General features: G+C 54.7%; 1 protein-coding gene across 11 annotated transcripts in view; it reads left to right on the top strand.

Moving 5' to 3' along the window:
* The window catches only part of SLC29A1 (solute carrier family 29 member 1 (Augustine blood group)), a 34,153-nt gene extending 8,275 nt beyond the window's left edge, over nt 1–25,878 (top strand). For 5 of the 11 annotated variants that reach the window (XM_064651074.1, XM_064651081.1, XM_064651073.1 and 2 more), the window contains 12 exons: nt 18,250–18,332; nt 18,825–18,906; nt 19,170–19,330; nt 19,559–19,698; nt 19,905–20,039; nt 20,218–20,315; nt 20,505–20,595; nt 20,714–20,802; nt 20,945–21,053; nt 22,369–22,454; nt 24,090–24,289; nt 24,877–25,878. In XM_064651074.1, the coding sequence (XP_064507144.1) occupies nt 18,304–18,332; nt 18,825–18,906; nt 19,170–19,330; nt 19,559–19,698; nt 19,905–20,039; nt 20,218–20,315; nt 20,505–20,595; nt 20,714–20,802; nt 20,945–21,053; nt 22,369–22,454; nt 24,090–24,289; nt 24,877–24,988 (1,332 nt within the window). In that variant the 5' untranslated portion in view covers nt 18,250–18,303 and the 3' untranslated portion in view covers nt 24,989–25,878. Of the gene's footprint in view, nt 1–2,643; nt 2,709–2,925; nt 2,984–11,750; nt 11,995–16,398; nt 16,556–17,288; nt 17,470–18,249; nt 18,333–18,824; nt 18,907–19,169; nt 19,331–19,558; nt 19,699–19,904; nt 20,040–20,217; nt 20,316–20,504; nt 20,596–20,713; nt 20,803–20,944; nt 21,054–22,368; nt 22,455–24,089; nt 24,290–24,876 lie in introns of those variants that run through there. The other 6 variants (XM_064651080.1, XM_064651084.1, XM_064651078.1 and 3 more) reach the window with 6 other exon arrangements.
* The last annotated feature ends 747 nt before the right edge of the window (nt 25,879–26,625 follow it).

Genomic DNA, 26,625 nt, shown 5'->3' with positions numbered 1-26,625 from the left:
TTGCCTGAAAGAAGACATCATTAAACCCTGTCCTGCAAGTCAGTGGTGGGTGGGCACGCAGGTCTGTGCAGAGAAGCAGCCGGCAGCCCGTGCTGTACTTAAGAGCTGGAAGCTGCCTTTCTCCACGCCTCCCCTCGGGTCCATCTGCTGGCCTCCTGTCTGCCTGCGGTCACCGGTGGTTGAGACTCTGTTCAGTGCTAATGGATTTCAAACCCCCTGTCTCCAGTGAGAGACATCTCTATTGAGGGATGTTGATTCCAGTGCTTGGGGGAGCGGCTGGGCTGTGCAGACAGGACCAGAGCTGTGAATTAGAGAACATTTAATCCCGTACTTTGGTGATGGTAAGTGCTATGCACCCTGCTGCTGAAAGCCTGGGGTGAGGCAGTGGCTACACCCACCCTGTCCTGAAGTGGAGACTTCCTGGAATATCTACTCAAAGGTAAATTTTGTGGTGTTTCTCCTCCCAAGGATAGGATCTAAGGCTATAATGATGCAGAGAGCCTTGTCCTGGCTTCTGAAAGCACAGTGGCACTTTGACTGGGCACCACCACTCTGGACCCTGTGCTCAAGTTCCTGGGGTAATTTGTTCTCACAGCTTTTAGCCTGTCCTAAAGTTGGAGCTTATGTAGAAAAATAAAATTATAGAGATGCTCAAATTTTAGCTCATGCTGCTAAGCAGCAAGTGTGGACATCCCGAGGAGAAACATGGGGCCCAAGGTGCCATGGCATCCATGTCCCAGGGACTGCCAAGGGGGCTTGAGGGCCTCTGTGGGTGACAGTGTGATACATGTCAAAGCTAGAGAAGAGGTGATGTGAGACATGCTGAAGCAGGCAACCTTGCTTTTCTATTTGGTTTTTGCAGAGGAGAGAGGAGATAGGAGGTGGGAGAGTAGAGACAAGGTGAGGCGAGTGGACAGAGGAGAGGTTTTGTCTCTGTTGCAGCTTAACTAGAAGACCTTCCAGATCAGAATGGCTTAGGAAAAATGGGCTGAGGAAAGGCAGGCCCAGGGCTTGCATCCATCATTGCCTGGGGGACTCAGAAGGAGCTTTAATTGGAGATGAGAGCTTTTAAATTTAATTTTATCTGATATGAATCTTACATTTAAGAAAAGAGCCTCCTGTCTTACTGTCTGACAACATTTCTGGTGCTCACTTCATGTTTTTAATGCACCCTGCTGATTCCAGAAGCCCACGACAAATATCTACCAGAAGCACAGTGGGAGAGATCCAGCTGCAGTCTGTTACCAAGCAGATCAGTGAAGAGGTCTCTTCCTGACGGTGACACTCTGCAGTGTCATGGTTGCAGCTCAGAAAGCATTGGTAGCTGTCTCAGCCCTGTTCCCATTGCCTTTTTCTTGGACTTTAAGGACTTTTTGCTTACATGGCAATGTTTTGTAGGTCTGTCTTAAAATACAAGCTTGGTGCTTGGATTCTGCAGGGAGACGTGTGTTAGAGATCATTACGCTGAAAGATCGTGAGGATGGGAATCTGTCAGAGCTTTCGGGAGTGTTTTAACTTCTGGTTTTAATTTCTAACCCAAACTGATCACCATCTGCAGAGAATTTTCCGAGATTGTTTATTAATGGAACAAGTGTTTTCATGGTCAAAGCTGCTGCAGGGACTTCCTGGTGTTGCTGCCTGTGGCCGCACAGCAGAGGTGAATGGAGAGAGCCAGGAGGGCCCTGTGTTCCTGGTGGAGGAACCTTTAAACATCCAGCTTTATAAAAAAATGTTTCTGTGGCTGTTTTAACTGCACAGATATGAACTTGAATTCAGGTGCACTCCGTGCACTTCCCTTTGCTGGGGGACAAAGTACCCTGGACAAAGGACTCCTGCACGTCCGAACAACAGGCTTTTATCAAAGCGGAGAGTAGATATCTATTCCAGACTGATAGGAGCCTGGAGACGGCAGCTTGAAAAAGCATATCTTAGAATTTGTGCCTGCCCTTTGGATATTGCATACACATGGTATTTATATCCTCTGAATATAGGGGAATTGCTAAATATCAGAGGGCTCTACACATTGCCTGGCATCCTGGTAGTGCCGCCCTGAGTACACATCGCAAAGGGCTGTCTGTAATCCTACTCACAGAATCACAGAATGGTTTGGGTTGGAAGGGACCTTAAAGATCATCTAGTTCCAATCCGCCTGCCATGGGCAAGGATGTCACCCACTAGATCGCTAACTCAAGACAGTTTTACATATATACATATGTATATACACACATGTACGTATGTGTGTATAGGTGTGAGTACACATATATATTTATATACGTGTGTGTATGCATATGTGTGTATATATACACACATCCATACACATATACGTATACATATATATATGTATACATACTACACCCTTAAGTGGTGATTGCCAGCAGAGGGGTTTTGTCTGGATTAGAACGCAGCATGGGGGACAAGCGAGGGACCTGGCAAATAGGGCCAGTTCACACTCCAGTTAGAGCCATGATTTAATGCATAGCTCCTTTAGAGCTTTAATATTTACTAATGCCTAGATATTAGCGCAAATCCGTCCCTGGGTGCAGCTCCGGAGTTAAGGGGGGGGAGGGTTCGGTAGCTGCCGGGGGGTTTCCCGCCAGCTGCGGGGCGTGGAGACACGGTAGGCGCGGAAAGGGGGGGAGCCAGGGGCGGGCAAGGCCGGGAGAAGGGACGGCAGCAGAACGCGGGGCGGTGCAGAGAGCGCGGCGCAGGTGGGTCCAGCCTGAGGCGCGCACGGCTGCCCGTGCAGGGGTCGCGGTTCCTCTTACCCTTTCTCTCCCAGGGGCGAGGGGGAACGGGGAGGGGGCGGGAGTCGGAAAATCCGCCGCCTCTCCCACGCGGGGACCGCGTGGCACTGAAGGCGGCAAAAAAGCGGAGGAGGAGTTTACAGAGCGGGAGGGAGGCGGTGGTTTTCCATCCGCACCGGGGACAGAAGGCGCCGGAGCCGGCAGGCAGCGGGGGGCAGCGGTAGGCGCCCGCGTTCAAGGTATTGGCTCAAAGTCGCCGAGCTTTTGGCCATCCCGACTCCCTCCGAGGCTCCTCGCGGATTTTCGAAGCTGCCGGGTGCGTGGGTTCCTCGCCGGGACGCCTCGGAGGGAGCGGGCGGGTGTTCCAGTCTCAGGACCCGGCTCCAGAGCGTGGGGAGAGGCGGCGCGCAAGTCGCGGCTCGGAGTGGGGGTGTGCGGGTATGATGCTTAGATGCTGCTTTTTGGGACGGAGGATTTTCTTCCTTGCTACCTTGAACGGCAACTCCAAATCCCCTTTCATAGTTACTGCTGCAGGGAGAGCATGTGGTTTTGGGGATGTGAAGTGAAGCGTCCAGCATGGGGCTCTGGGGATGAGAAGTGCAGTGATGCTTTGATACCTGGGATGCTGGACTTTTCCAAGGGGTGTGTGCGGCGGTCCTCCGGCTGCAGAAATGCACATCCCTGCCGAGCTCTCGCCCATGTGCACGACGGTGTCTGCCAGCATGCCGCAGTCGGCGGATATTGTGAGGACCCGCTGGCAGGTGCGGGGGCAGGGTACCATGTGCTATTGGTGCGAGAAGCGGGGCAGAGCCTCCTTGTCTGGCAGAAAAACTGCTGGCCCGGGGTTGCTCCAGGTCCTGCTCAAGAAAATGCTCCCGTTAGCTCTGGGATGCTATGGAAGATTTCAGTGAATGAGTTTCTTTCCATTTCTGAGCAAACCATCAACGCTGATGGAAAGCCTGGTCCAGGCACGAGTGCCAAAAACTCCTGTAGAGCCCTTTTGTGCTGCCCTCCCCACCCCATAGTTAAATCTGAGCCTCACACCCGTGCTAGGTGCTAATACTGGCAAACTAATGCCATCCGTGCCTATACTCACTGCATTCCCATCTGCCTCTTGGGAATGGGCTGTGGAACTGTGGGCTGTGTGGGAAGGCAACAGCGGCCAAGCCCTAGAGCTGTGGGATGGCAGACAAGTTAGACTGTATCCTTGATCCCCAAGGCTAGGGGCTGCAGGAGGAATTTGTGCAGCTGTTGGCCACAGCTGGATGTGCTTCCCGGCTGCTCCAAAGCAGGAAGCAGCCAACCGGCCCCTCAGTTGCCTGTTGTGAGCAGACACAATTGAGGGACTTCTATGAATGCCGACACGGGAAATCCCACTCCCCTTCTGCACCTCATCCCAGCTTGGTGGCATTGTTTCCTTTCGCCAGCCCCGGCTGGGCAGCCTCAGGCTCCTTCAAGCCTACCTTCACTACAAAGCTATCTCAGGATGTGACTATGCAGGGATGATTTTCTCTTGGGTACACTGGTTGTCTGAGTGCAGCTCATGGGTCATTGATAGTGTCAGTCCAGTGTGCCCTCCAAAGCACTCCTGCTCCAGCCATTGCCTTTTGCTGGAAAAGACAGATAGGCTTGCTCTTGGCTCACCAAAAAGGTCTCCACAGAGCAAAGGCACTTTCTGTTCAGCACTGAGGGCTGTAGCTTTGGCCTCAGAGGATGGTTTGCTGCGTGGCTGTTCCTTCTGCAGCTAGTGCAGACAAGAGGTGGGAGCCTACACTATGCCACGTACCCGGAGTGAAGAGGCTGAAGAAATTCACTTCAGCTTGAATCAGCAAATGTAGTACCAGCACATAGGGCAGTATGGCACCTCCATCCTGCAGTTCCTTTTCTCCATTCCTCACCAAGCTGTTTAATTAACTACTGCCATCAATTCTCCAGCATGGCATCCCTCCTCTCATTATCTCGGGCTGGGAGGTATTATTGAGCCTCTTCCTCTTTGAAGATGAGCCATGGGCTTTGTTCTTGCCCTGGCATGACCTGTCTCATTCCTTGCTGTGGTCTGGGGGTAAGCCAGGGTGCGGAGGACAAGGCACCCGTTCACCCACTCCCGTGCTACACCTCCCTCACTCTGCCTGGCTTAATTCCCAGCTCCCCTTGCAGAGACAGGGCTTGGGGACCAGCTCACTGGGACAGAGGAAGCCCAGGACCACCTGCGTGCCCTGTCCAGATGGGAAGGCACCAGCTTTAGGAAGCCAGCAAACAGCTTCTGGTGCTTTCTCTGGAACACAGGCAGATCTTAGTTGGTTTTGTTCAATGTAACATCCAGACCTTTGGCAAGTGTTAAAGAAGTTGCAACCCTTGCTCTCATCAGCAGAGTGCTATTTGCCTGTGGTCCTTGCCAGCTCCATACTGACTCCATGGTGTAAACCTTGCTTACTTGCCTGCACCTTCCTGAGCCTCCCCAGCACCAACCTATGTCCTGAGGCATCTGCCAGCCCAGCACTGCACTGTTGGGGCTGCAGGACTGCCAGCTCTTGGAGTCACATCTCCCTGCTAACTCGTACTCAGCTGCCAGCAAGCTGAGGCACAAAGCACTGTGCAGAGTGAGCGACACACATTTGCAGGTGGGCAGGAGTCAGACTTTTACCAGCCACACAGCTATTAGGATTTGATTAAGCAGTGTGATACAGACTAATTGTTTCTTAGGTTAGCAGTATGCAAGATATGGGATGGGGAAAGAAGTGTGCAGAGGGGCAGGCCCTGGGTGGGTTTGGTTACATCAGGATGTGTGGTCTGGAGGGACTACAGTGCCCCAGCTGAGGCTGCAGCACAGTACTGCACCCCATGTTCCACTCTAGATTCTGCAGACGTGGTTTGGAGGCTGTAGATGGGCTCTGGGGTCCCCATATGGGAGCGGAGCTGTGATGCTGCATGAGGAATATGTTGAAGGGTTGTTGCTCCCATGAGACAAGGGAAGCTGTTGTGTAGGAATAAAACCAATAGTCCTTTATAACTTCATTGGTGATGGTGGTGGTGTGAAGAACATCACTGTTTTAACCTTTTGGTCCTGCTCTGGCTTGGAGCAGGCTTTCCCGGGTCTCACTGATCCCCAAGAAAAGGGAGGCTCAGATCTCTGGGTATATGTAGCTGTCATGCGCCGACTGTGACACAAATTGGTGAGCCTGGCATTCTGGGTGCAGTGCTCAAGGTTCTTTTTCAGTCTCTTGGTTAAGACGTGGGTAAGCATGGTGAGGCTTCATCTCCAGGAGACTGGCTTTCCTTGAGGCCAAAGGGGAGCAGAGACCTTTTGCCTGCCTGCTGGCTCATGCAGAAGAAGTCAACAGGAAATCAGGCAGATTTCCGCAGAGCCTTCTTGCCTTCTTCCCACCACATGACTGCCAGTGAGATTTGCTTTAGTTCAGTTCATTTAGGACTTGTCTGATAGGAAGGCACCTCACTGTGAAATTTCCAGCTGGAAATTCATGGAGTGAGCAGACCAGGAAGCTGCAGAGGGAGGAGGCAGGCAGGGGCTGGAGGTGAAGAGCAGGGAGGGATGTGGCTGGGTGGAGTGGAGCGGCAGGACCAGAGGGACGCGCAATCAGCCTCCTGCCCAGTGAGCAGCCTGCTCCTGCCACATACTGAGGCTCAGTCACGGCAGCAGGGCTGTGTCATCAGCCTTGCTGTGATGAGGGCGAGCCATCAACCTGAATGTGTACCTGCACCCCCAGACTGACACTGAAATGGCACCAGTCTCTTGCAAGGCTGCTGGGAGGAGAGGCATCCTGCCTGGGCCACCCTGCTTGGCTTCTCCCGCTGCTGCCCAAGCTGCAGCTCCCAACATGGTTCTCACTCCTGCCTGGTTCATCATGCCTAGCACAGCCACCCACTGATACCATGCAGGGACAGGGAGACAATTTATACCTGCAGCTGAGGCCTAGCTCACCTGTCTCAAGACAGTGAGGGCTTTGGAGTTTTGCTACAGGTTTGCTCATGGTCTTGGGAAACCCTCATGAGAGGAGCTCTCCTGTTCTAGGCTTGGGGATAACCCCTGGAGAACAGTTCAGGGAGGTAGGAGGGACTGGTGGCATGTCTCACTTCTGAGTCCTGGCCAAGGCTCAGGGTTGAAGGAGATGCCAGCCTTATCTGCCTTGCCTGCTCTGCCTGCAGTAGGCCTTGTCTTTGCCTGGTCGCAGGACCAAACTGGAGGCAATTCCATTTTTTATCCTCCCTCAGTGCTGTACCCTCAGCTCCCTGATGGACTGGATCTCTGCCCTACAGGGAGCCCACTGCTGCAGGATGCACACAGGACATGTGGTGCTTTCAGCCCATCAGAGTTTGTAGGTGTCGGGCTGTGGCTCAGGATGGCAGGGTTGGGTGGGTCTCCGTGGCGGTCTGAAGAGAGTGGGAACGTTATCCATTAACCACAGGAGGAGGCAGACCAACGGCAGCACAATGAAGCTATTATGAAGTGATCCACCCTATCCTTCAGCTTCTCCTTCCCGTCTTCACACCCACTACTCATGGCAACACAAGGCTGGTGTGTCTGCGTGGTGAACCACATCAGGACATTGATCTGCCAGTGCATTCCTGGAGGCAGCGGGTGTGGGGTGCTCAGGTGATGCAAGGCAGAATCCATGCCTTGCGGGGAGGGTGGTGAGAGAGCGGCTGAAGAGCACCACACTCCCCCTGCCTGGCTTCTGCAGCTGGGCTTGCTTCAAAAGTGGAGCCTTCAACCTGAGACAAAACCCAACATCAGTAAATAGCCTGGCCATCAATACAAACGCAGATTTTCTGCTACCAGCTGTCCCTCCCTTTCTTCCTTGTGGCTGTTAGGGGGATGCAATGTGTCAGAAGAGATTGCTTCAGCAGGGCTCAGCCTCTGGGCTCCCTGTTGCCCAGCATCACTGTGGGAGTGCATCAGCATCCCAGTGTGGTAAGACACACAGGTAAGCCCTGACAGGACATCTTGCTGGATGGCCAGCCCATCTCAACAGGGGTACGGTAACCTTAAGTCTCCCAGCAGGGCATCTAGAGCTGCCCTCATCTCCTCTGCTCCCCTCACTACCCTGGGGAGAGGCTGGGAGGCTGGTGGAGTCTGCTAGCCAATGTCAGTGGCTGCAAAGCGCTATTTCCACATGAGCAGAGCACTCGGTGGCTCTCATTCAGAGTTCTCTGTGCTTCCCTGAGGCATCCCTGAGGAGGGTCACAGTCCCAGGCAGGCTGGGATATCATAGCTGGGGCACACTGGGTGGTCGCTGGTTGCGCAGATGTAGCAGCACAGGCTGGGATTTGGGGGGGATGTGACTTGCTCTTTCCTGACTTGTGGTTGAGCCCATAATTGTTGGTTGTGTGGGAGACTCTGTTTTGACGGGATTTGGGCAGACACAGCGGTGAGCTCCCCACCTCCTGTTTGCTCTCTCTGCCTGATCCTACTCACATAAAGACTTTCCTGTTTGCCACGGTTTAGCCAAGGCCAATGCCAAGGGTGGGAGGTTTAGGTTCTGACTTATTTGCTCCAAAGGAAGTGTCCGCCTCGAGTCTTGCTTTGACTCCACATGTGAGACTTTAGTTCTGCCAGGCTGTTTGGGAAAGCTGAGTTATTCAGGGAGGAGGGAAGAGGGTGCCAGAGATGGTGCTTACGCCCTGGGTGTTTACTCCAAGTCCTTTGCTTGATCTGTGCCACTGACGGCATGCTGCCTCCTTGGCTTTCCATTCCTTGGACCACAGACAGTGTGCTGCCCACACAGCTCTTCTGTGTCTGCATAGAGCAGGGATATGGCAAACCCAGCTCTCAGCAGGCAGCATCTTCCCCTTAGCCCAATTTAAAATCAGCTGGGAAACGTACAAGTGTGTGTGGCTCCTCAAGTCCCTCCGACTCCTGGGACTTCTAGGGACAGCTTTATCCCACTGTTAGGAGATGGCTGTAGCTTTGGAAGTGACTGGAATTGGGCATGTGGCACAAGCAAACCCAGATAGGGCATCCATCCCTTCTGCCTCCATTTGTTTCTGGGGATTGTGGGGTGCCCCCTGGCTGGGATAAAGAGGGTTTTTGAGGTGTGGGGGTGACAGACACTCCTGTTTCCTGGAGCAGAGCCATTGTATCCATTGTGAAATAGCTGCATTTAGCAGCTGAAGTCTGTTTGGAGTTTGCGAGATGCTGTGGCTGTCCAGGCAGTGAGCAGGATCTTGGCAGGACAGGCGGCTGGCAGAGAGACCACATCGGATGGTGATGGGTCCCAAAACCTGCTTCTGTGCTCACCATCCCCTTTCTCAGTAGGGCTGCAGACATTTCATGGCAAAAGCAGTGGTCAGCCAGGGCCCCTGTTCTGAGCTGGCCTACAGGCAAAAGGCCACTTTGGTTTCCGGAGACCCAAAATAGCCCATGTATTTCTGTCCTGGCCACCAGGCACAGCTGATGTGCAGAGGATGGAGACAACCTTGACTTGCCGCAGGCTGGTGGTGGTTGGTCCCAGTGTGCCTGTCCCACCTTCTGCCCAGGGGCTGCTGCTCAGCTGGGAGGAATTGCCCCTCCAAATTGTGGGAGCTGGGGAGGTGGTGACACCAGGGGAAGATTGTGTTGTTCTGGCTCTGTTTTCACTCTTCTGTCGTCCACTAAATTGGAAGCAGCTGTGCAGCCTGGACCAGTCTCTGAAAAACAGCTGGGGGGGGTAAAATGACCTCTGCCCTTGAGCCAGTCTCCCAGCAGGGCTGGCAGCCTGCTGTAAACTTTCTCTGCTGGGTTGTCTGGGTGCAGGGACAAGGCTCGCTCCATCCAGCCCTGGGGATGCTCTCTCACCCCCTCAGGGGTCAGCAGTTCAGCAGCTCCCACTGGGTTTGGGTAGCTCTTGTCTGCCGAGGGTGCTGGCAGCTGGCAGCTCCGTGCCTTTGCATCTGGCTCCATATAGGAAGGAGCTGGAGCTGGAAGGATGGCCTCTCTCCTGGGAGGTGAAGATGCTGTGAGATGCAGGAGGTGGCTGGGTGGCAGCAGGCAGGGGGATGCTACAAGCAGGTACTCTTACTGCTGGTTGGCAGCCAGCTTTTCCTGCCCTTCCAGAAAGCATCACTGTTTGGGGATGAGTGAGTGAGTCCTGGGCTCAGACTCTCCTGAGGAAAAGAGTGGCATTTGGGGGTGGAGAGTGGTTAAGCTGAGCCCTCTAAGCCTCCTCTGTCAAGGGCTCTGCATGGAGGGCCTCCATGCATAGTTTGGGGAAGAATTTACAGGGACTTTTGAACTTGCCAATAATTTCACAGCCCCTCCTGTCTTGCCTTTCACTGCAGGACTGTTTTGAGGACCTCCTGGCTGGAATGTAAGCTGTCCCCATCCTTCTCCTTCAGACCCTCAACTGCAGGTTTCTTCATGCTCAGCTCCCTTATGTCGTTCCTGGCGTGACTCCTTCCTGGGTCTGCCAGCTCTGAGGTCAGTCCTGGGGCCGAGAATACAAAGCAGTGATGGAGGAATCATCTTCACTCTACATCCCAGCACCCTAGTGGCCACCAGTGGCAGGTGTCCTCCTGCAGTCCTGCTCTCCCCCTCCAGTACTGCTCCCCAAGCAGTGACCTTGGGGTAGTCATGTGTTGCTGATAGATAAAGCCCTTCCCTCCCAAGCCCAGGAGAAGGCAGGGTATGAAGAAACATATATTACTCCTCTTTCATTCCCTGGCCATGGGACTCTATCTGCTGGGGTTTTTTCACATGCATTCACGGAGTCCTTATCTTCAGACTTGTCTGGCTATGAGCTGTTTTGCTCTCATGCTGTTTTGTTGTGTGCTTTCTCTTTAGGTGTCTCACCTTCACTCCTCTCAGCTGCAGACATGAGGGGGAAATGGGGACATGGTCCTGCGTGCTTTAGCTGCTGCCCAAGGTGTGGCTGACTGAGATACCATCTGTACAGATATAGGCGGGGATTCCTCTTGAGCAAGCCTGAATTGACTGGGGGAAAGTACTAAAGCAAAAGAGGTGCATCAGATAGCCATGCCCCTGGGGGTCTTACCTGAACTCTGCCCCAGCCCATCAGAGAGCATCCCTCTTCCCACCTGACTGGGTGAAAATAAGGAGTGTCACCTGCCTGTTGGAGAGGCAGGCTGCAGGCAGGCAGGCAGGAGCCAGAACTGCGCCTTCTGCTGTGGCGTGATTGGGATTGCTTTTATCTTCTGTGCATGGCTGTCCTGGCATTTGGTGGGCCTGTGCCACCACTGCATCAAGCCCCAGGTTCCTCCATGCAAGGAGGACCCGCTCCCAGCTTGGGGCTGCCTCTGGCTGCTCCTTGTGCTCCCAGCTGATTTTTACATTAAAGCTGTCCAGTTGTTCTCCACAGGGGTCCTGTAAGGTTTTCTCCATTTGGAAGCGGAAACATAGCTTCCTGCCATTGTCCTTCCCACTGCAGCCCCCAGGTCAATCCCAGGGGAGCACCCCTTTCTGCAGCACTGCCCTCCCTGTGGCCCCTGGGCAGCACCTCCACTGGCCACTGGACCCCTGGGGGGCTTGGACCAGTCTTGTGGACATGGGCTGTGAGGCTCTGCCTGCTGCAGAGGATGCCGGGAGAGCATGAAGGTCTGGAGTGAGGGATCCCTGGGCTCTCCCCAAGTCCATGGTGGTCCCACGGGAAGCCGTGGCCAGGTGTTGAGAGCTTGGTGTGAGCTTCTGTGCATGCCCGTAGTGCATCACCCTCTGCCCCTCCCCATCTCCCTGCAGCTCCTGGAGGTGCTGAAACCTGTCTGGAAGCACTGTCCAGGTCCTGGAGGTAGTTCGTGTCTGGGTTTGGAGGTTTTGCAGCTGCACTGGCCTGAGCAAATCCCTCCCTCTGCCCTTGGGAGAAAGGGTTTTCGTTTTTCTAAATTTCCAACAAACTGAGTCTGAACCTAGCCCTAGAAAAATATGCCTCCCAAGAAGCAGCTCAGGGTTGTGGCTTGGAGGGGACAGTCTTCTTCCCTGGGAAGAGTGGCCTGAGTGGGTGCCATCAAGGAAAACAGCTTCTCAGAAGAGCCCCTGTGAATCCTGTCTCTGCAAACAGTCTCCTGAGATCAACTTATCTCTCCTCCTCTGACGCCTGCTCAGAAATGATGTCCCTCCCTTAGCTCCTGCCCCCCTGCTTCCTGCCCCAGGCACTGTATCTCCTCCTGTACCTCCAAACCACCGGCCTTGGAACAGGCAGCTTGCAGGGCTTTTCCTGCCTCTCCCAAGGATGCATCATCCCTGTAGTCCTGTGGCCTGAAGTGACCAGGAGCAAGGGGTTGGGATCACCCTGCCCTTCTGGTAAGCTTCTTGCTGTTACATTACAATGTCCCCCTGCAAGCGTTTGATGGGACACTGGGCAGGAGAACCCATCTCTGCTCCAGGGAGATTGTGTGGGTGCCTGGAGGGGTTTTCCCTGGCCAAGTACGAAGTTGTGCCTGGGCTTGGGCACTCGCCATGTGGTGAGGAGAGAGGTGTGTGGGTTCATTGTGGGCCTAGCATTGCTAAGGACCTCTCAATGGTGTTTCGCCAGTGATATGTCAAGGCTGGAAACCCACTCAGCAGCCCCGCTGGGGATGTGGATACCCAGGGCTTCATGGGGCTCAGTAGTGGTTGGAAGAGTCCCAGCTGCGTCACCTGGGGTAGTTTTAGGACTGGCTCTGCCCCACCACTGCCCTTTCCCTGGTGGGATGCCCTTCGGGACAGTACTGGAGTCTCAGCAGGCCCTAGGGAATTTGCTGCCCAGCCAGATCGCTTTACCTGCTGGGGGCAAGGGCCCCCAGGGAGCCTCTCAGGGCTCCTTGAACTCTCTAGATAAGGGACTTTGCAGCCGGCTGGTGTGTGCAGTTCAAAACACACCGCAGGGCTCAATGCTCCCCCCCTGCCAGCCGGCAGCCGAGATAACAGCGGGTGCTGGGAGTGGGGTCAGTATCCGCAGCTTCTGCTCTGTGAGGTGTTTGCGTGGTGGCTGCTAGTGCTGCAAGCCTGAAGGCAGAGGGGGTCTAGAACTGCCTCTCCTTTTGCCTGTGGAGAACTGAAGAGAACCAGGTGAAGCAGGTCAGAAATGTTGTCCAGGGACCCTCACTGTGTGGGGTGAGGGTGCGGCACAGGGTGCCTTGCGGGAGGTTTGTTTTTCATTGGCCAAGCTCTGGCAATGCAGAGGAGTTTGTCTGTAAACAGCAAGGCAAGGGAGAAGGCAGAAATACCCCCTTCCTGCTCCCCTGCTAAGCCCCCTCAGGATGCAGGCATGGGGCAGTGCTGGGGGAGCAGATGGCACCGCAAGGCTGTTTCCTGAGAGGCAGAAAGGAGTAGAATAATAGGAAGTGCTATCAGCTCACTGATATAAACTGCTCACAAAGCACTCCAAGAGTAGGAAACCTGCTGCAGGCCATTTGAGGGATGGGGGATTGGAGGAAGAGACTCCATAGCAGAAAAGCCAGTTGAAGCTTTTGCCTCTCTGTTCGCTCCACAAGAGCCTGAGCAGTTTCTTCCACCTTCTTTTGAGGGGCTTCTCAGAGCATCTGCAGAGGAAAAGTTAGAAAGCAAAGGGAAACAGCAACAAGTGGCTCGGGCCAAGCAATGTTCCCCTGAAGGAAAGGGAGGGTGAAGCAGCTGTCCATCACGTGTGGCCTCTGGTCATTCACAACTGCTCCAGCCCCCAGGGACTGGGAGGGGGGAACGATGTGACGTTTGTTTCTAAGAAGGGCTAGAGGGGAACTTCAGAGAAAAGCTGACTGCTGGATCTGCTGTGTGTCCTGAGTGTCTGTGCAGGGCAGGGTCTGTGGGCAAGGGAAGCTCCTGCCAAAGGGCCCCCAAGACTGGAGCAACACTTCATAGGGACTCTGGGCTCATAGTGCCCATGCTGCTTCCCAAAAAGAATGCCAGCCAGCTTTCAGCCCTGTTTTTAAGGGAACTTGCTGGTCAAGAGAGGAGGTCCTTACATGGCTCTGTAATTAGTATGAAAACAGGAAGGACGGTGTAGGAGTCAGCAGTCAATTTTTGCAGTAAAAGGAGATCTCTGCATTGGTCCCATGTTTTTTCAACACGCTCGTGACCTGAAAAAGGGAATGAGCAATGAGATGTCAGGGCTTTGATGAGGTGATTGGATTACTCAGGTTCATGGGGACAAGTGCCAGCTAGGAAAGAGTACTGACAACAATTACAACACCAGGAAGTAGGCAGATGAAATTCAGTATAGATAAATATCAAGTGATAGATGAGGGAGGGAGAGAAAAGGCCCCAAATCCACAAACAAGACTGTGCTCTCAGCTGGCCACTCGCAGCAAGGCCTGGAGCTATTTCAGATGGCTTGGTGTGCGTAAAAACACAAATCGAATCATCTTTGTGAATGATAGAGCAGAAAGAAAGCAGGAAAGCCTTGTGCCACTCTTCAAATTGGTGTCTCACCCCTGCACAGTCCCTGTGTGCCCTGGCACCAGCATCTCTGGAAGAGTTGAGGGGAGCTGGGGAAAGTTTAGAGAAAAGCAACAAGGAGGACTGAAGGCGTGGAGCCATGCCTGAGTGACTAAGTGAGCTAGAATTTCTGTTTGGAAAATGTGCTGTTGGGTGGATACAATCCAGGTCTGTAAAGCCGCCACTCCAATGTTCATCCACCCTTTGATGTCGAGGGTGAGGGAGCCTTGGCTGAGGCCCTGCGTCCAAGGGGAGCTGCTGCCCCCTCTCAGAAGCTCCCGAGTTAAAGGGGGAAGTCGTATTTCACAGAAGCGAAACCCGCCATGGGCTGCAATGCATGTGAACAGCATGTCCCTTGCAGCTTGGAGGCTGGGGAACAGTTGGGGAGTAGGGATATGCGTGTGCCACTTTTACCTTTTCCTGGCATCTGCTTTTTCCTTTGATGGAGACCAGCCTTTGAGCCAGATCGGCCTCTGCTTTGACCCCCGGTACCTGCCTGCCCTTATTTTGGGAGGGTTTGCCTTTATCTCAGCACCGCGGTAATGGTGCACAACTGCACACACTCATACTTCTTGTGAAATACAAGCATGTACCTCACAGCTGGTGGCTGAAGGTGGAGGCGGGCAGGACGCTGCCCAGAAGGCTGGTTCCCTGGACCCCTGGCACAAGGTAGGAGGATCCGTGGGCAGCGTGGTCAGAGTTCAGGCACGCACTTGAAATCTCATGAAATGGGCAGTCTTGGAGTGTTTCCCATCCTCCAGCAGCATAATGGGCATCAGAGCTTCATGTGATTTACATCCCTGTGCAGGGTTGTTCTGTCCCTTCAGGTAAACCTTGATGGGCCTCCAGATCACTCTTCCTGCCAGGAGGACTCCGGTGTGCCCAGTGGACAGGCAGATGTAGGGGATGGGGTGTAGGTTGGTGAGGCAACTGGCCCTGTCCCATCTTGGATGTACTTGGAGGAAGTACTGACCTTATGCCTGCAAAGTGATCCCCATACAAGTGGTGTCAGGAGGACATGAGGTGCTTGCCACTGAGTCTGCTGGCAACCTCTTGGCTAGGGACAACAAGGACACTGCTACACTTGGTGTTGTGTAAAGGGCTTTTCTTGAAAGAGCTGGTGTTTCTGGATATAAACCCATAGCATGCCTACATGGCACCATGGAATTGCTCTGGAGTGGGAAGCCAAGCATGCACTGTGCTTGCCTTCAGTGAAGGCATCAGGAGCATGGGAAAAGGCACTGCATGGAAAGGGAGAGATGGGGAAGTGTCTGAAGCTGACAAATGCCTCCCTGCAGGTGTGGCTGTCCTGCAGTGCGGGTTTTTCCACAGAGGTTAGGCAATTTTGGTGACAGCTGGCCCTGATGTCAGCTCCCAGGGCTTGGCTGGCAGTGGGACTGTGTGTGGCCCAATACCACAGGTGTCACTTAGCATCTGTCATGGCCTTTGCATGGCATGAATTGGCAATTAAAATTGTGCCATCTCTTTTTTGTACCTGCTCAAAGGTGCAAGCCTGTGATTTGTTAAAGCCACTCCTTGTGATCTTCCGCTTACACATCACTTTTGTGGGGATAAGACAGACTGCTCTGTGCCCAGGATCAAAAGAGATGTCCTTATGCCAAGGCCCCACATCGCTCCTCCTTTTTCCTGTCCCTTAGGATGTGCAGCCACCAAGCTGGTGGCTCAGCTAAACACCAACAGACTCCTCTGGGAGGTGGTTAGAGCTGTGCTGCGCCGGCTGGAGAGTTGGCTTCTATTCCCATGTCCCATAGGGTAGGGCTGCTCCCCCCCCCCCGTGGGAGCAGGGCTGCCACCTGTTGCTGGTGTTGGTTCATGTGACCTTTTCTGTTTTGGGGTTGTTTGTAACAGCCAGCGGCTGGAAGTGTTTCCTGCTGTAATGACTGCTGACCCGTGAACCCTTTGGCAGGCACTGTCTCTTTGTGGAAAAAATTAGGAGGCACTTAGCAAAGTGAGATAGAAAACAAACATAGCAGGCAGGAGAGTGCGGCTGGGCAGTGCCTGCCAAGGAGGCTGGGCTCCTGACATGGGGATGTGGGCACTCTCCAGGCGGAAGCAGGAGGCGGTGGGAAAGCAGCATGCAGGAATGCTCTGCCCCAGCACCCTCCAGAGTCCTACTCCGGTCCCCCCCGCCCCCTTCCTTCTCAACGCCCCCAGCTCCTGCCATCTCCTCCATGGCACTCTTCCCTTCCTCCCTTCCCTGGACGCCTGGGCAGTGTGTGGTACCACACACTTGGGCTGTGTGCCAGCTGTGGTACCTGATACCTCTTCTCCTCTTCCACGGATGCCACTAGACCCATAGGGCTCCAGCCCGTGTGACTTGAGCCAGGACCTGACATTCTAAGAACAGGGGAGTGTGGAAGCAGGGGAACACGCTGCCTTCAAATACTCCGAACACGGGGCTTGTGCTGTCTCTGTCCTCTCTCCCCAGGTATGTCTGTGGGGTCAGTCCCTGTCCCTGTTTCCTGGGACACTGATGTGACATGGTGGGGGCTGGAAGAGGGGCAAGGGGCTTGTACAGGCAAGGAGCAGCATGTTGAGGGCTTGCTGGGAACCAGCTGGGGGAGCTGGGGTTCTCCTGCCTCTTTTGGGTTGAGATCTGTTTGCTTGGAGACAAGCAGTGGCCCTGGTAGGGTTTCCATGTGCGATGTGGTGGCAGTTTTGCTTGCAGATTCCTCTGCTAATCCCGGGCTAGGGCTTGGGGTGTCTCTTCCCCAGAGGCACTGGCAGGCTGCCGCGAGGGGATTTTGGGATGTTTTCTCTGGAAGCCCGGATGGCTCACAAGGGCAAGGCAGGAGCTGTCATGCTCCCAAGCTGTCTGCATGAGAAGGGAGGGGAGTGGTGCTGCAGATGGCTCTGACATCAACAGGGTGGCACCTGTCGGGTTGGCAGGGCTCTCAATCCTGTGCAGGCGTACTGTCGTCCTGCTCTGGCTTTCCCAAGCAGCCAAGGGGCTTCCCAAATGCCTCTCCACATCCTGCCGGCTGTGTTTTGGCTCCATCATAGCTCAGGCTCCCCAGCCTGCAGGACCGCACCGCGGGAGGAGGCGATCTGTGTCCGGTACCACACGGGCACCTGTGCCAGGGGACGGGCTGCGCTGCCTTCAGCGCATGCAGGGGCTGGCACGAACTACAGATCCCAGCATGCTGCTGGCTGCCTGCCTCCTCCTCCGCCCCAGCTGGCAGGGCGCAGGCAGGGATGCTGCAGGCGGCGGCAGAGCAGGCGGCCGGCGGGCATGTCCCGGGAGGGCCGGGGACACAGCACCGGCAGCCCCACTGCAGGTGAAGCCCTGGGAGAAGTGCTGGAGCACCCCATGCGGCGCCGCCCGGACTGGAAAAGAACAAGGCAGGGCTGCGGCTTCTCCAGGGCGGTTAATCCTGCTTTGCCCTGGGAAAGGCGGGTCTAGGGAGGGAAGGTCCCTTCTCTGGGCTCCGGAGACTGCATCTCTGGGGTTGTTTGCCGGGAGAGTGATGCCTGAGCAGTGCAGGGGCTCGGCAGGTGGTGATGGTGATGGGAAAAAGGAGTGGTGGGTGCCAGGGAGGGGACAGCAGTGCCAGGAACGCCCTTGGCTTTTCAAGGTGACCCAGGAAAGGGCTGTGAGAGCCCCAGGGAAGTGGAATTGAATGGAAATGGGGGATTTGCGTGGTTCTGGACGGAGAGGCTGCTGATTTAAATGTGTCTTTTGTGCTGCCAAGCCCTAGGCGTTGGAGGGAGGTGAGGAGGGCAGGGCAGGGGGGGCAGACACAGCCCACTGCGCACATGTTTCACTCACAGCTCCAGGATTGGGGACACAGAGCTGCAGGCTCACAAATCCTTTAAGAGCCTGCTGTGAGCAGCCGGCATGAGCAGCCTGGGCACCTCAGGAAAGCAGTTTCCTTTTGGAGGGAAGGCTTGATGTGCCAGCCAGCAGACTAAGGCTATGTATCACAGCCCCTTGGCTGAAGGACTCTGAGCCACAGGTTTCCAAAACTCCTGTGCTGTGCTCTCATCATTTGCTAGGTTGGTGTTTGGCTCCCAGTACTGTGGAGCACTTAGCTGGCAAGATGGATTGGGGTTAAAACCAGTACTGCCCCTACCTGGCTCGTGTCCCTCACTCTCCCATAAAATCTTCTCTTTGCTTTCCAGACGGAGAGCAGCAACAAGACTTGCTGGGACCTGTGCTGACTCTTGCCACACAAGATGACAGCAAGGGACGGGCCCCAAGATAGGTAATGCCGGGTTCTGATGTAAGGTGTGGGGGCACATCCAGGATACTAGGAGGCGAGGGAGGACAAGGAGACCCAGCATCTGGGGGGACGACCACTCCTTCATGCTCACTGGGCTACCAAGCTGTCCCTTCTCTCTCAGCTTTTCCATAGCAAATAGCCTGTAAACAGTCCCTTGTGCCGGGACATGCCTGGGGAGCCTGACTCCCTCCCGCATCTGGTGATGTCTGCTGTGTATCTGGGTGCCACATGCTAAGGAGCATCCAGCCTCCCTCTGCCTTTGTACCATGTTGGGAAGGGCCTCCCACAGCCCCTCTGCAGTGCTACATCTCCTCCAGCAGCCCAGGCTAGCAGGAGCTGTGGGGCAGGGGAATAAATATCATCCTCCCTCCTCCTCCTGATGACTCCCGCTGTGGGGCTAGAGACAGTCAGAAGCGATGCCTGTCCACTACCCTGCCCAGCATTTCCCTCCAAACTGCTCTGTCCCCTCCACAGGTACAAGGCTGTCTGGCTGATCTTCTTCATCCTCGGCCTGGGAACACTGCTGCCATGGAATTTCTTTATGACCGCCAGGGAGGTGAGGGCTTCCCTCTGTTGTCCATGATACTAATTGTCCCCTGTCATGTTGAAGGACCATGGTATAGGTGTGTCAACAAGGCACAGCGTAGAGCTTCTGTGTTGGCATGCAGGGGATACAAGCATGTGTGACCTGGGTGGGACAAGTGGCACTGAGGCGGCAGAAGGGATGAGCGTGGGTCCAGAGGAAGGATAAGGGTGGTCTGCGTGTGCTAGGGGGAGGCCTCGCAGAACCTCAGCCTCACCAGGCTCCTTCCCTTGCAGTACTTCATCAGCCGCCTTAAGGACCAGGAGGAGATGAGCCATGTCAGGAACCAGACCTCCCAACCCTCCTACCTGGAGTCCATGTTTGACAACTTCATGACTCTCTGCGCCATGGTGCCCCTCCTCATCTTCACCTGCCTCAACTCCTTCATCCACCAGCGGTGAGCCTTGCCCTGTCCTTGCCCCTGCCAGCCCCCATAGGGCTTCCCAGCCCTGGCCTGTCCTCCTGCCCCAGCACTGAGCCAAGCCGCAGCCTGATCAGTCAGGTCAAAGGCAAAACACCCATCTCCTGTCGTAAGGTTTGGCTGCAATTCCTACAGGAGAGCTCGGTTTCAGCCTCACAGGCTTTTGCAGGGGTGGGTTTTCCTGACTGATACCCTCTTTTGCAGGATTCCCCAGCAGATTCGCATCTCGGGCAGCCTGGTGGCCATTGGGCTGGTGTTTTTAGTCACAGCAATCATGGTGAAGGTCCCCATGGACCCTCTTCCCTTCTTTGTCTTTACCATGATCAGCATCGTCTTCATCAACTGTGAGTGGAGCAGGGGGGAAGGAAGGGGGCACAGCCCCATGGCTAGGGTTGATCCCTCTGGGAGGAAAGCATGAACCTCAGTGTGGGAGAGCCAAGGAGAAGGGGGGCTTGCCTTGCCTCACAGGGCAGGGGCCTTGGCTCCCCACAGAGATGTGGTCCATCCTTGCCATTGGTTTCTCATTTCTGCTTATCGTTTCCCTTCACAGCCTTTGGCGCTATTCTCCAGGGCAGCCTCTTTGGACTGGCAGGGCTCCTGCCTGCCAGCTACACAGCCCCCATCATGAGTGGGCAGGGCTTGGCGGGCACCTTTGCTGCTTTGGCGATGATCTTCAGTATTGCCAGTGAGTAATCCCTGCCCTGCAGGTGACGGGGCCTTCCCAGAGGACTGCTGTCACAGGATTTGCTGAGGTCATGCTGCAGGATTTTGTGGGAGATGACAGCAGGGCTCCTCTCAGGGCTCCTCTCAACCCTCATCATCTTTTTCCTTTTTCTCCCATCCCTCTCTTCCTGTGCCTTCAGTTGGTGCCCAGCAACCCGAGAGCTTCATCGGTTACTTCACCACGGCCTGTGTGGCGATCGTGCTGGCAATCTTCTCCTACATCATTCTGCCTCGCATGGTGAGACTGTTGTCCTGGTGGGGAAGGATGTGGGGACATGGGACCTTTGCACATCCCAGCACAAGAACTGTGGCCCGCTAGTACCCCACTCGTGGCTCCTACCAGCCTCTACCTCCTGTAGAGGCTGGCAGCCCCTGGCAGCCTTGTTTCCACATGCATGAATGAGTCCTCCATGCTGTCTCTCTCCAGGATTTCTTCCGATACTACTCCATGAAGGACAAGACAGAGTACCGTGTGTACAATGCAGAGCTGGAGACCAAGAGAGACCTGATTAAGAAAGGTGAGGGGCTGAGAGGAGGAAGAGAAATGAAAAAGAGGAAGAGCTGAAAGAAAGAATGAGACAGAAGGACTGAATTAGATCTCAGTCTGCTAAGCGCTATTTGTGTCTCTCCCTGCAGATGAGAATGGGATGGAGCAGAGTAACTCAAAGGTCATCCCTATCCACAACCCTGATGAGAAGCCCTCCGTTGTTGCTATTTTTAAGAAGGTCTGTGTGTTGCCAGCAAGCCTTGCCCTGCCCTTCTTTTCAGAATGGGCAAAGGTGTAGGAGAGCATGGGGATAGGAGACCAGCCCAGCACTGGTCCCTTGCCCTGTGTTTGGTACCAGCATCTTTCTTTTATCTGCCCAGCTCTGGGTCATGGCTCTGTCTGTCTGCTTCGTCTTCACTGTCACCATCGGCGTCTTTCCTGCCATCACAGCTAAGGTGTCCACTGTCCTCGGAAAGGGAAACACATGGGGTAAGTGTGCCAGGGATGGGGTGAGATAGGAGAAAGCTGGAAACAAGCTAAATGGTAGAAAAGAAAGTGGGGCTTGAAGTAGCAGGTATGTGTGGTGGGGTGACCCTGGCTGGATGCCAGGTGCCCACCGAAGCCACTCCAACACTCCCCTTCACAGCTGGACAGGTAGAGAAAATATGACGAAAGGCTCCTGGGTCAAGATAAGGACACTGAGAGATCACTCACCGATTACTGTCACAGGAAAAACAGATTCACCTTGGGGAAAATTAATTTATTTTATTACCAATCAAATCAGAGCAGGATAATGAAAAATAAAACCTAAATCTTAAAATGCCTTCTACCCATCCCTCCCTTCTTCCCAGGCTTAACTATATGCACAATTTCTTTGCCTTTTGCCCCTGCAACAGTGCAGGGAAACAGGGAATGAGGATTGTGGTCAGTTCACCACACATTTTTTCTGCTGCTGCTTCCTCCTCAGGGGAAGGACACCTCCCACTCTTTCCCTGCTCCACTGTGGGGACCCTCCCATGGGAGACAGTCCTTCATAAACTCCAATGTGAGTCTTTCCCGTGGGCCACAGTTCTTCATGAACTGCTCCAGCTTGAGTCCTTTCCATGGGGTGCAGTCCTTCAGGAACAGGCCGCTCCAGTGTGGGTCCCCTGTAGGGCCACAAGTCCTGCCAGCAAATCTGCTTCAGCATGGGGTCTTCCACAGGCTGTAGGTGGATATCTGCTCCACTATGGACCTCCGTGGACTGCAGGGGGACAGCCTGCCTCACCGTGGTCTTCACTAAGGGCTGCACGGAAATTTCTGCTCTGATGTCTGGCTTCTCCCCCTCCTTTTCCACGGGCCTTGGTGTCTGCAGAGCTGTTTCGCTCACATATTCTCACTTCTCTCTCAAGCTGCAATTGCACATGTTGAGGTTTTTTTCCCCTTCTTAAGTATGTTACCCCACAGGCACTACTACTGTTACTGATGGGCTTGGCCTTGGCCAGCAGTGGGTCCATTTTGGAGCCAGCTGGCATTGGCTCTGTGAGACATGGGGGAAGTTTCTGGCAGCTTCTCACAGAAGTTGCCCTTGTAGCTCCACTGCTACCAAAACCTTGCCACACAAACCCAATACAGTATGCCTGAGGGGAAGAGGAAACCACTGTGCATGATGGTTTGGATGTGGACACCAGCCTAGCTGCGAGAGCATTGCAGACTTTAGTGGGAAACTGGGAGAACCTAGACCTGAAAGACAGTCTCTGTGCAACTGGCATGAGGGGCTGGGGCATGCTGAGCTCATCACTGCCCTCTTCTCCCCTTTCTGCAGGTCTCTACTTCATTCCTGTCTCCTGCTTCCTTCTCTTTAATGTCTTTGACTGGACGGGACGGAGTCTCACTGCCCTCTTCACGTGGGTAAGTGTGGGGCAGGGAGCAAATGCCCAGGCAGTCTTCATCCCCAAGTCCCTCAGCCAGGGCCCTCACTGGGGCTGCCACCTGTGCCTTGGAGCAGGAAGGAGGTGCAGAGCTGACTCCCGCTTTAAGTCCTAAGCAGAGATTTATGGGTCAGAGCTGACAACCACAGTGTTGTTCTGTCCTCCCACCTCTCTTTCAGCATGGCTTGGATGAAGCTGCCTTCTCTATTTCAGCCTCTTTGTAAACAAACCTTCACTCCAGCTATGCAAACAGCGAGACAGGACGGCGACGGGGAAGAGGGTGAAAGACAGGGCAGCCCAAAATAAAACCTCTGGCCTCAGCATAGGACACAGCTGCTTCAAAGACCCTTGTCCTGGGAGCAGGGCAGAGCCATGCCATACGGGTCACAGAGCTGTCCCCTGCCACATCCCCTTGCTTTCATCTCCCCAGGCTGGGTGAGGAAGGGGGCTGTCCTGTCTGGGTCTTTTCCTGCCCCTTCACCCACTCTCCAAGCACTGTTTCCCCCGTATTGTTCAGGCTGTTTGTTTAGAGAAGGTCTTCAGGACCATGTGCCATAGGGTCTGCCCAGGCCTGACTTCCCTGCAGCCTGGAGCTGCTTCTCCCCTGGCCATCACTGCTGGCTGCCCTTGGCCTTGGCCATGAGCCGCCTTGCCTGGTGTCCAGGCCGCAGCCTCTGTGGTGGGATGATCCAGCAGGAGATGTTTCCAAAACAAGTGTGTGGAAAGTCTGACTGCATGTGGTTCGGGCCTCATTTCCCTGGTTGGGGCCCCGCTCGCTCCTTTTCTCCTCCTCAAACAGGAGAGGCAGCTGTTGTCACCATTTTGCCCCATAGGCATGGCAGCTGGCCTAACCTCAGCTTCCTCCTGTGCTCATGAAGTGTCCTGTGGCCACGCCAGCCCAGCAGCTTCCAAAGCAGCTAGAGGGTCTCTCCTGACCTCAGACCAGTGAGCCCTGCGACCAGTGAGCCTGTCTCGTGTCAGGGGCTGCCTTGGTCCCAGCTGCAGGGACAACACAGCGGGATGGTGTCTCCTTATTTGTCCCAGTCTCAGTTGTCCAGGAACTCTGGTAGGATCCAAGGAGACTAACTTGGTCCATGAGTTTCCCACCACATTCCAAAACATCCCCAGCATAATCCCTTTCCCAGATTGCTGGATCTTGCCCTGCTTGGCTGGGGGATGGTGTAGGAGGCTGAAGAGCTGGTTAAAGCCCAGTTTGCAGGCACTAAGGTGCCAGAAGGGACTTACCTCAGCCAGCCTTGTCCTGCACGGTGGTTCACTGCATGAGCGTGCACAAGGCTCTCCTGCCTGCGTGCCCATTGCCAGCAAGGGCTTAGCAGTCACCCACAGACCCAGCTCAGTATTTTAGCCCTAGTGCTGCTGCTCTCCAAGTTGTCTGGGACAGGGCTTTCAGACCAGGCAGGACCTCCTTACCACAGCAGGTGGTGATGCTCAGACTTCTTGTAGCAGAGAAAGTCTCTCAGCAACTTTTCCATCTCAGTGGCTCCTTTGCAGCCCTGGCACAGTAGGGACAGCCTCTGTATAGCTCCTGCCGGCATGCCACGGCATGAGGAATGCCCACTCCTCAGCTGCTCAGCTACCTGTGTTTTTCTCCCAGCCCGGCAAGGACAGCTGCCTCCTGCCAGTGATGGTGGTCCTCCGTGTCATCTTTGTCCCTCTTTTCATGCTGTGCAATGTGCAACCCCGTTACTACCTGCCTGTGGTGTTCTCTCATGACGCCTGGTACATCATCTTCATGATCATCTTCTCCATCTCCAATGGCTACCTGGCCAGCCTCTGCATGTGCTTCGGGCCCAAGTGAGTAGGCGCTGGGGATGAGGGAAGGGTTGGTTACACCCCCAGATGACAGTCCGGCATGACTCCTGGAGTCTAGCTCTGCCCAGCTCTGGCATCTGGAGAAGGGGCCACAGGCACAGAAGGGAATTGGCACTACCCCCAGTTTCCCATCTCCCAGGCTTGTGCCTCTGTATTCTAGGGATGAGGAAGCTATTAGGGCTCTCCGTTTTTCCCACTTGCCATGCAGGGGAAGGGACTGGATGCAGCAGGGATCTGGAGGGGAGCAAAGTGTGGCACAGCACCCACAGCAGGGTGAGCAGCCTTGCCCAGCACAGGTGGCATGAGGAGCCCAGCTGGGGCTCAGCCAGGCAGGATGCAGTGCACAGTGGCAGGAGTTGGAGAGGGTTATCCCTGGTGCTGGGAGCTTCGGGGTTGCCTGCCTGATGCACTTTTTCTGTATGAGTCTGCAGTGTGGAGACAGGCTCTTGGAGCCAAGGTGGATTTGCTTTTGGTGTTCCTCTACTGCAGAGGAGCCTCCCATCTCCACTGAACAGCAGGGCATGGGGCACGCATCCTGAGGATGGATCTGACACCTGTTTCTCCCCTAGGAAAGTGCTTGTGCATGAAGCAGAGACAGCTGGAGCTGTCATGGCCTTTTTCCTGTCGCTGGGCTTGGCCCTAGGAGCCGCAGTCTCCTTTCTGTTTCGAATTCTCATCTAGCAGAGGCACACAGAGGGTGCAGGGACACCAAGAGATGGCTCCGCATCCTCCTCCGAGGCCCTGGACACCTCAGCACTGTGGGAAAATAACACCTCATGCCTGTCCCTGCCAAATCACACTGCCACAGCAGACGTTACACCAGGGATGGTTCCACTCCTGCAGGGTTGGCCTGGCTCCTGCCACGCTCGGCTGTGTGACGCCTTCAGGCCTACGTGCCTTCTCCTTCCCCATGCTGTGTGTGTCGTAAGACCCCCAGGATCTCACAGAGGTCCAGCTGCCTCCCACACTGCATAACTTCCCCAGCTCAAGGCCAGAAGCCATTTTCAGCCTCTTCCTCTCTGACAGAATGGAAGGCTGGTATCCAGTGTTATTCCTTCTCTTGCCCCTGTCCCCAGTGCAGCTAGAGACTTGCTCTCCTCTCCTCTCTTCCAGGGGGCCTGCAAATATCCCACACCCCTTCTCCTGCTGGTAAGACTTGCGAATAGGGAGGAGACCCCCAGCCAGCCTCACTATCCCTGCTCTCTGCTAGACGCACATCCCTCTGTGAAGTGGTATCCCAGGGGCATAGACATCTGTGTCCTGCCCACATAAAGACCCAATACCGTGGCCAGGCTGAGGGAGGAGGAGGTCTCCACACCCCACCTTCTCCCACTCTCCTTGCCTCTATTCCCTTTTGTGGTTTGTTTTTTTTTTTTGTGATTCTGCCATTGTTTTTCAGCCTCCTGGTTGTATGACAGGAGGTCCCACTGTGGGCTGCAAGAAGAGGCAGCAATTCCCTTCCCACCAAGGCTGCAGGGGGGGGGCCTCACCTCTCCCTTGGCTTTCCTGTCCCTTGTCTGTGTAAATGTGTCTGTACAGTTGCCGTTTTCTATAAAAAGACCAAAACGTTCCTTTTGGGGTGTGTGTGTCTCCATTGCCACAGGGGAGAGGGGCTGTGGAGGTGCAAGGGCTGAAGGGAGCGGGCACCAGCATTTCCTGGGCATCCTAGGGTGCTGTGTAGCCAGAATCAGATGTGGAAGTGTTGTGTGCATCCCTTGCACAGTCAGGACCAGCTGCAAGGACACAGACAGTGTGGGGGATCATTGAACCATGGAATCATAGAACAGTTTGGGTTGGAAGGGACCTTAAAAAGAGCATGAAGTTCCAACCCCCTGCCTTGGGCAGGGACACCTTTCACTAGGCCAGGTTGCTCAGAGCTCCATCCAGCCTGGCCTTCAACACCTCAAGGAATGAGGCATGCACAACTTCCCTGAGCAACCTGTTCCAGCGCCTCGCCACACTCAGTAAAGAATTTTTTTCTCAATATTTAATATAAACCTACTCTCTTTTAGTTTTAATCCATTCCCCCTTGTCCTGTCACTTCATGTCCTTATAAAAAGTCCTTCTCCATCTTTCTTGTAGGTTTCCTTCAAGTATTGGAAGGCCACAATTAGGTCACCCTGAAGCCACCTCTTCTCCAGGCTTCCAGGCTGAGAATTCCAATTCTCTCAGCCTTTCCTTGTAGGAGAGGTGCTCCATCCCTCTAATCATATTGGTGGCCCTCCTCTGGACTCACTCCAACAGGTCCATGTCCTTACTGTGCAGGGACCCCAGAGATGAATGCAGCACTCTAGGTAGGGTCTCATGAGAGAGCAGAG

Source organism: Pseudopipra pipra, chromosome 3 (genome assembly GCF_036250125.1).
Source record: "Pseudopipra pipra isolate bDixPip1 chromosome 3, bDixPip1.hap1, whole genome shotgun sequence".
Classification (NCBI taxonomy): domain Eukaryota; kingdom Metazoa; phylum Chordata; class Aves; order Passeriformes; family Pipridae; genus Pseudopipra; species Pseudopipra pipra.
This window is presented reverse-complemented; position numbering and strand designations above follow the sequence as displayed.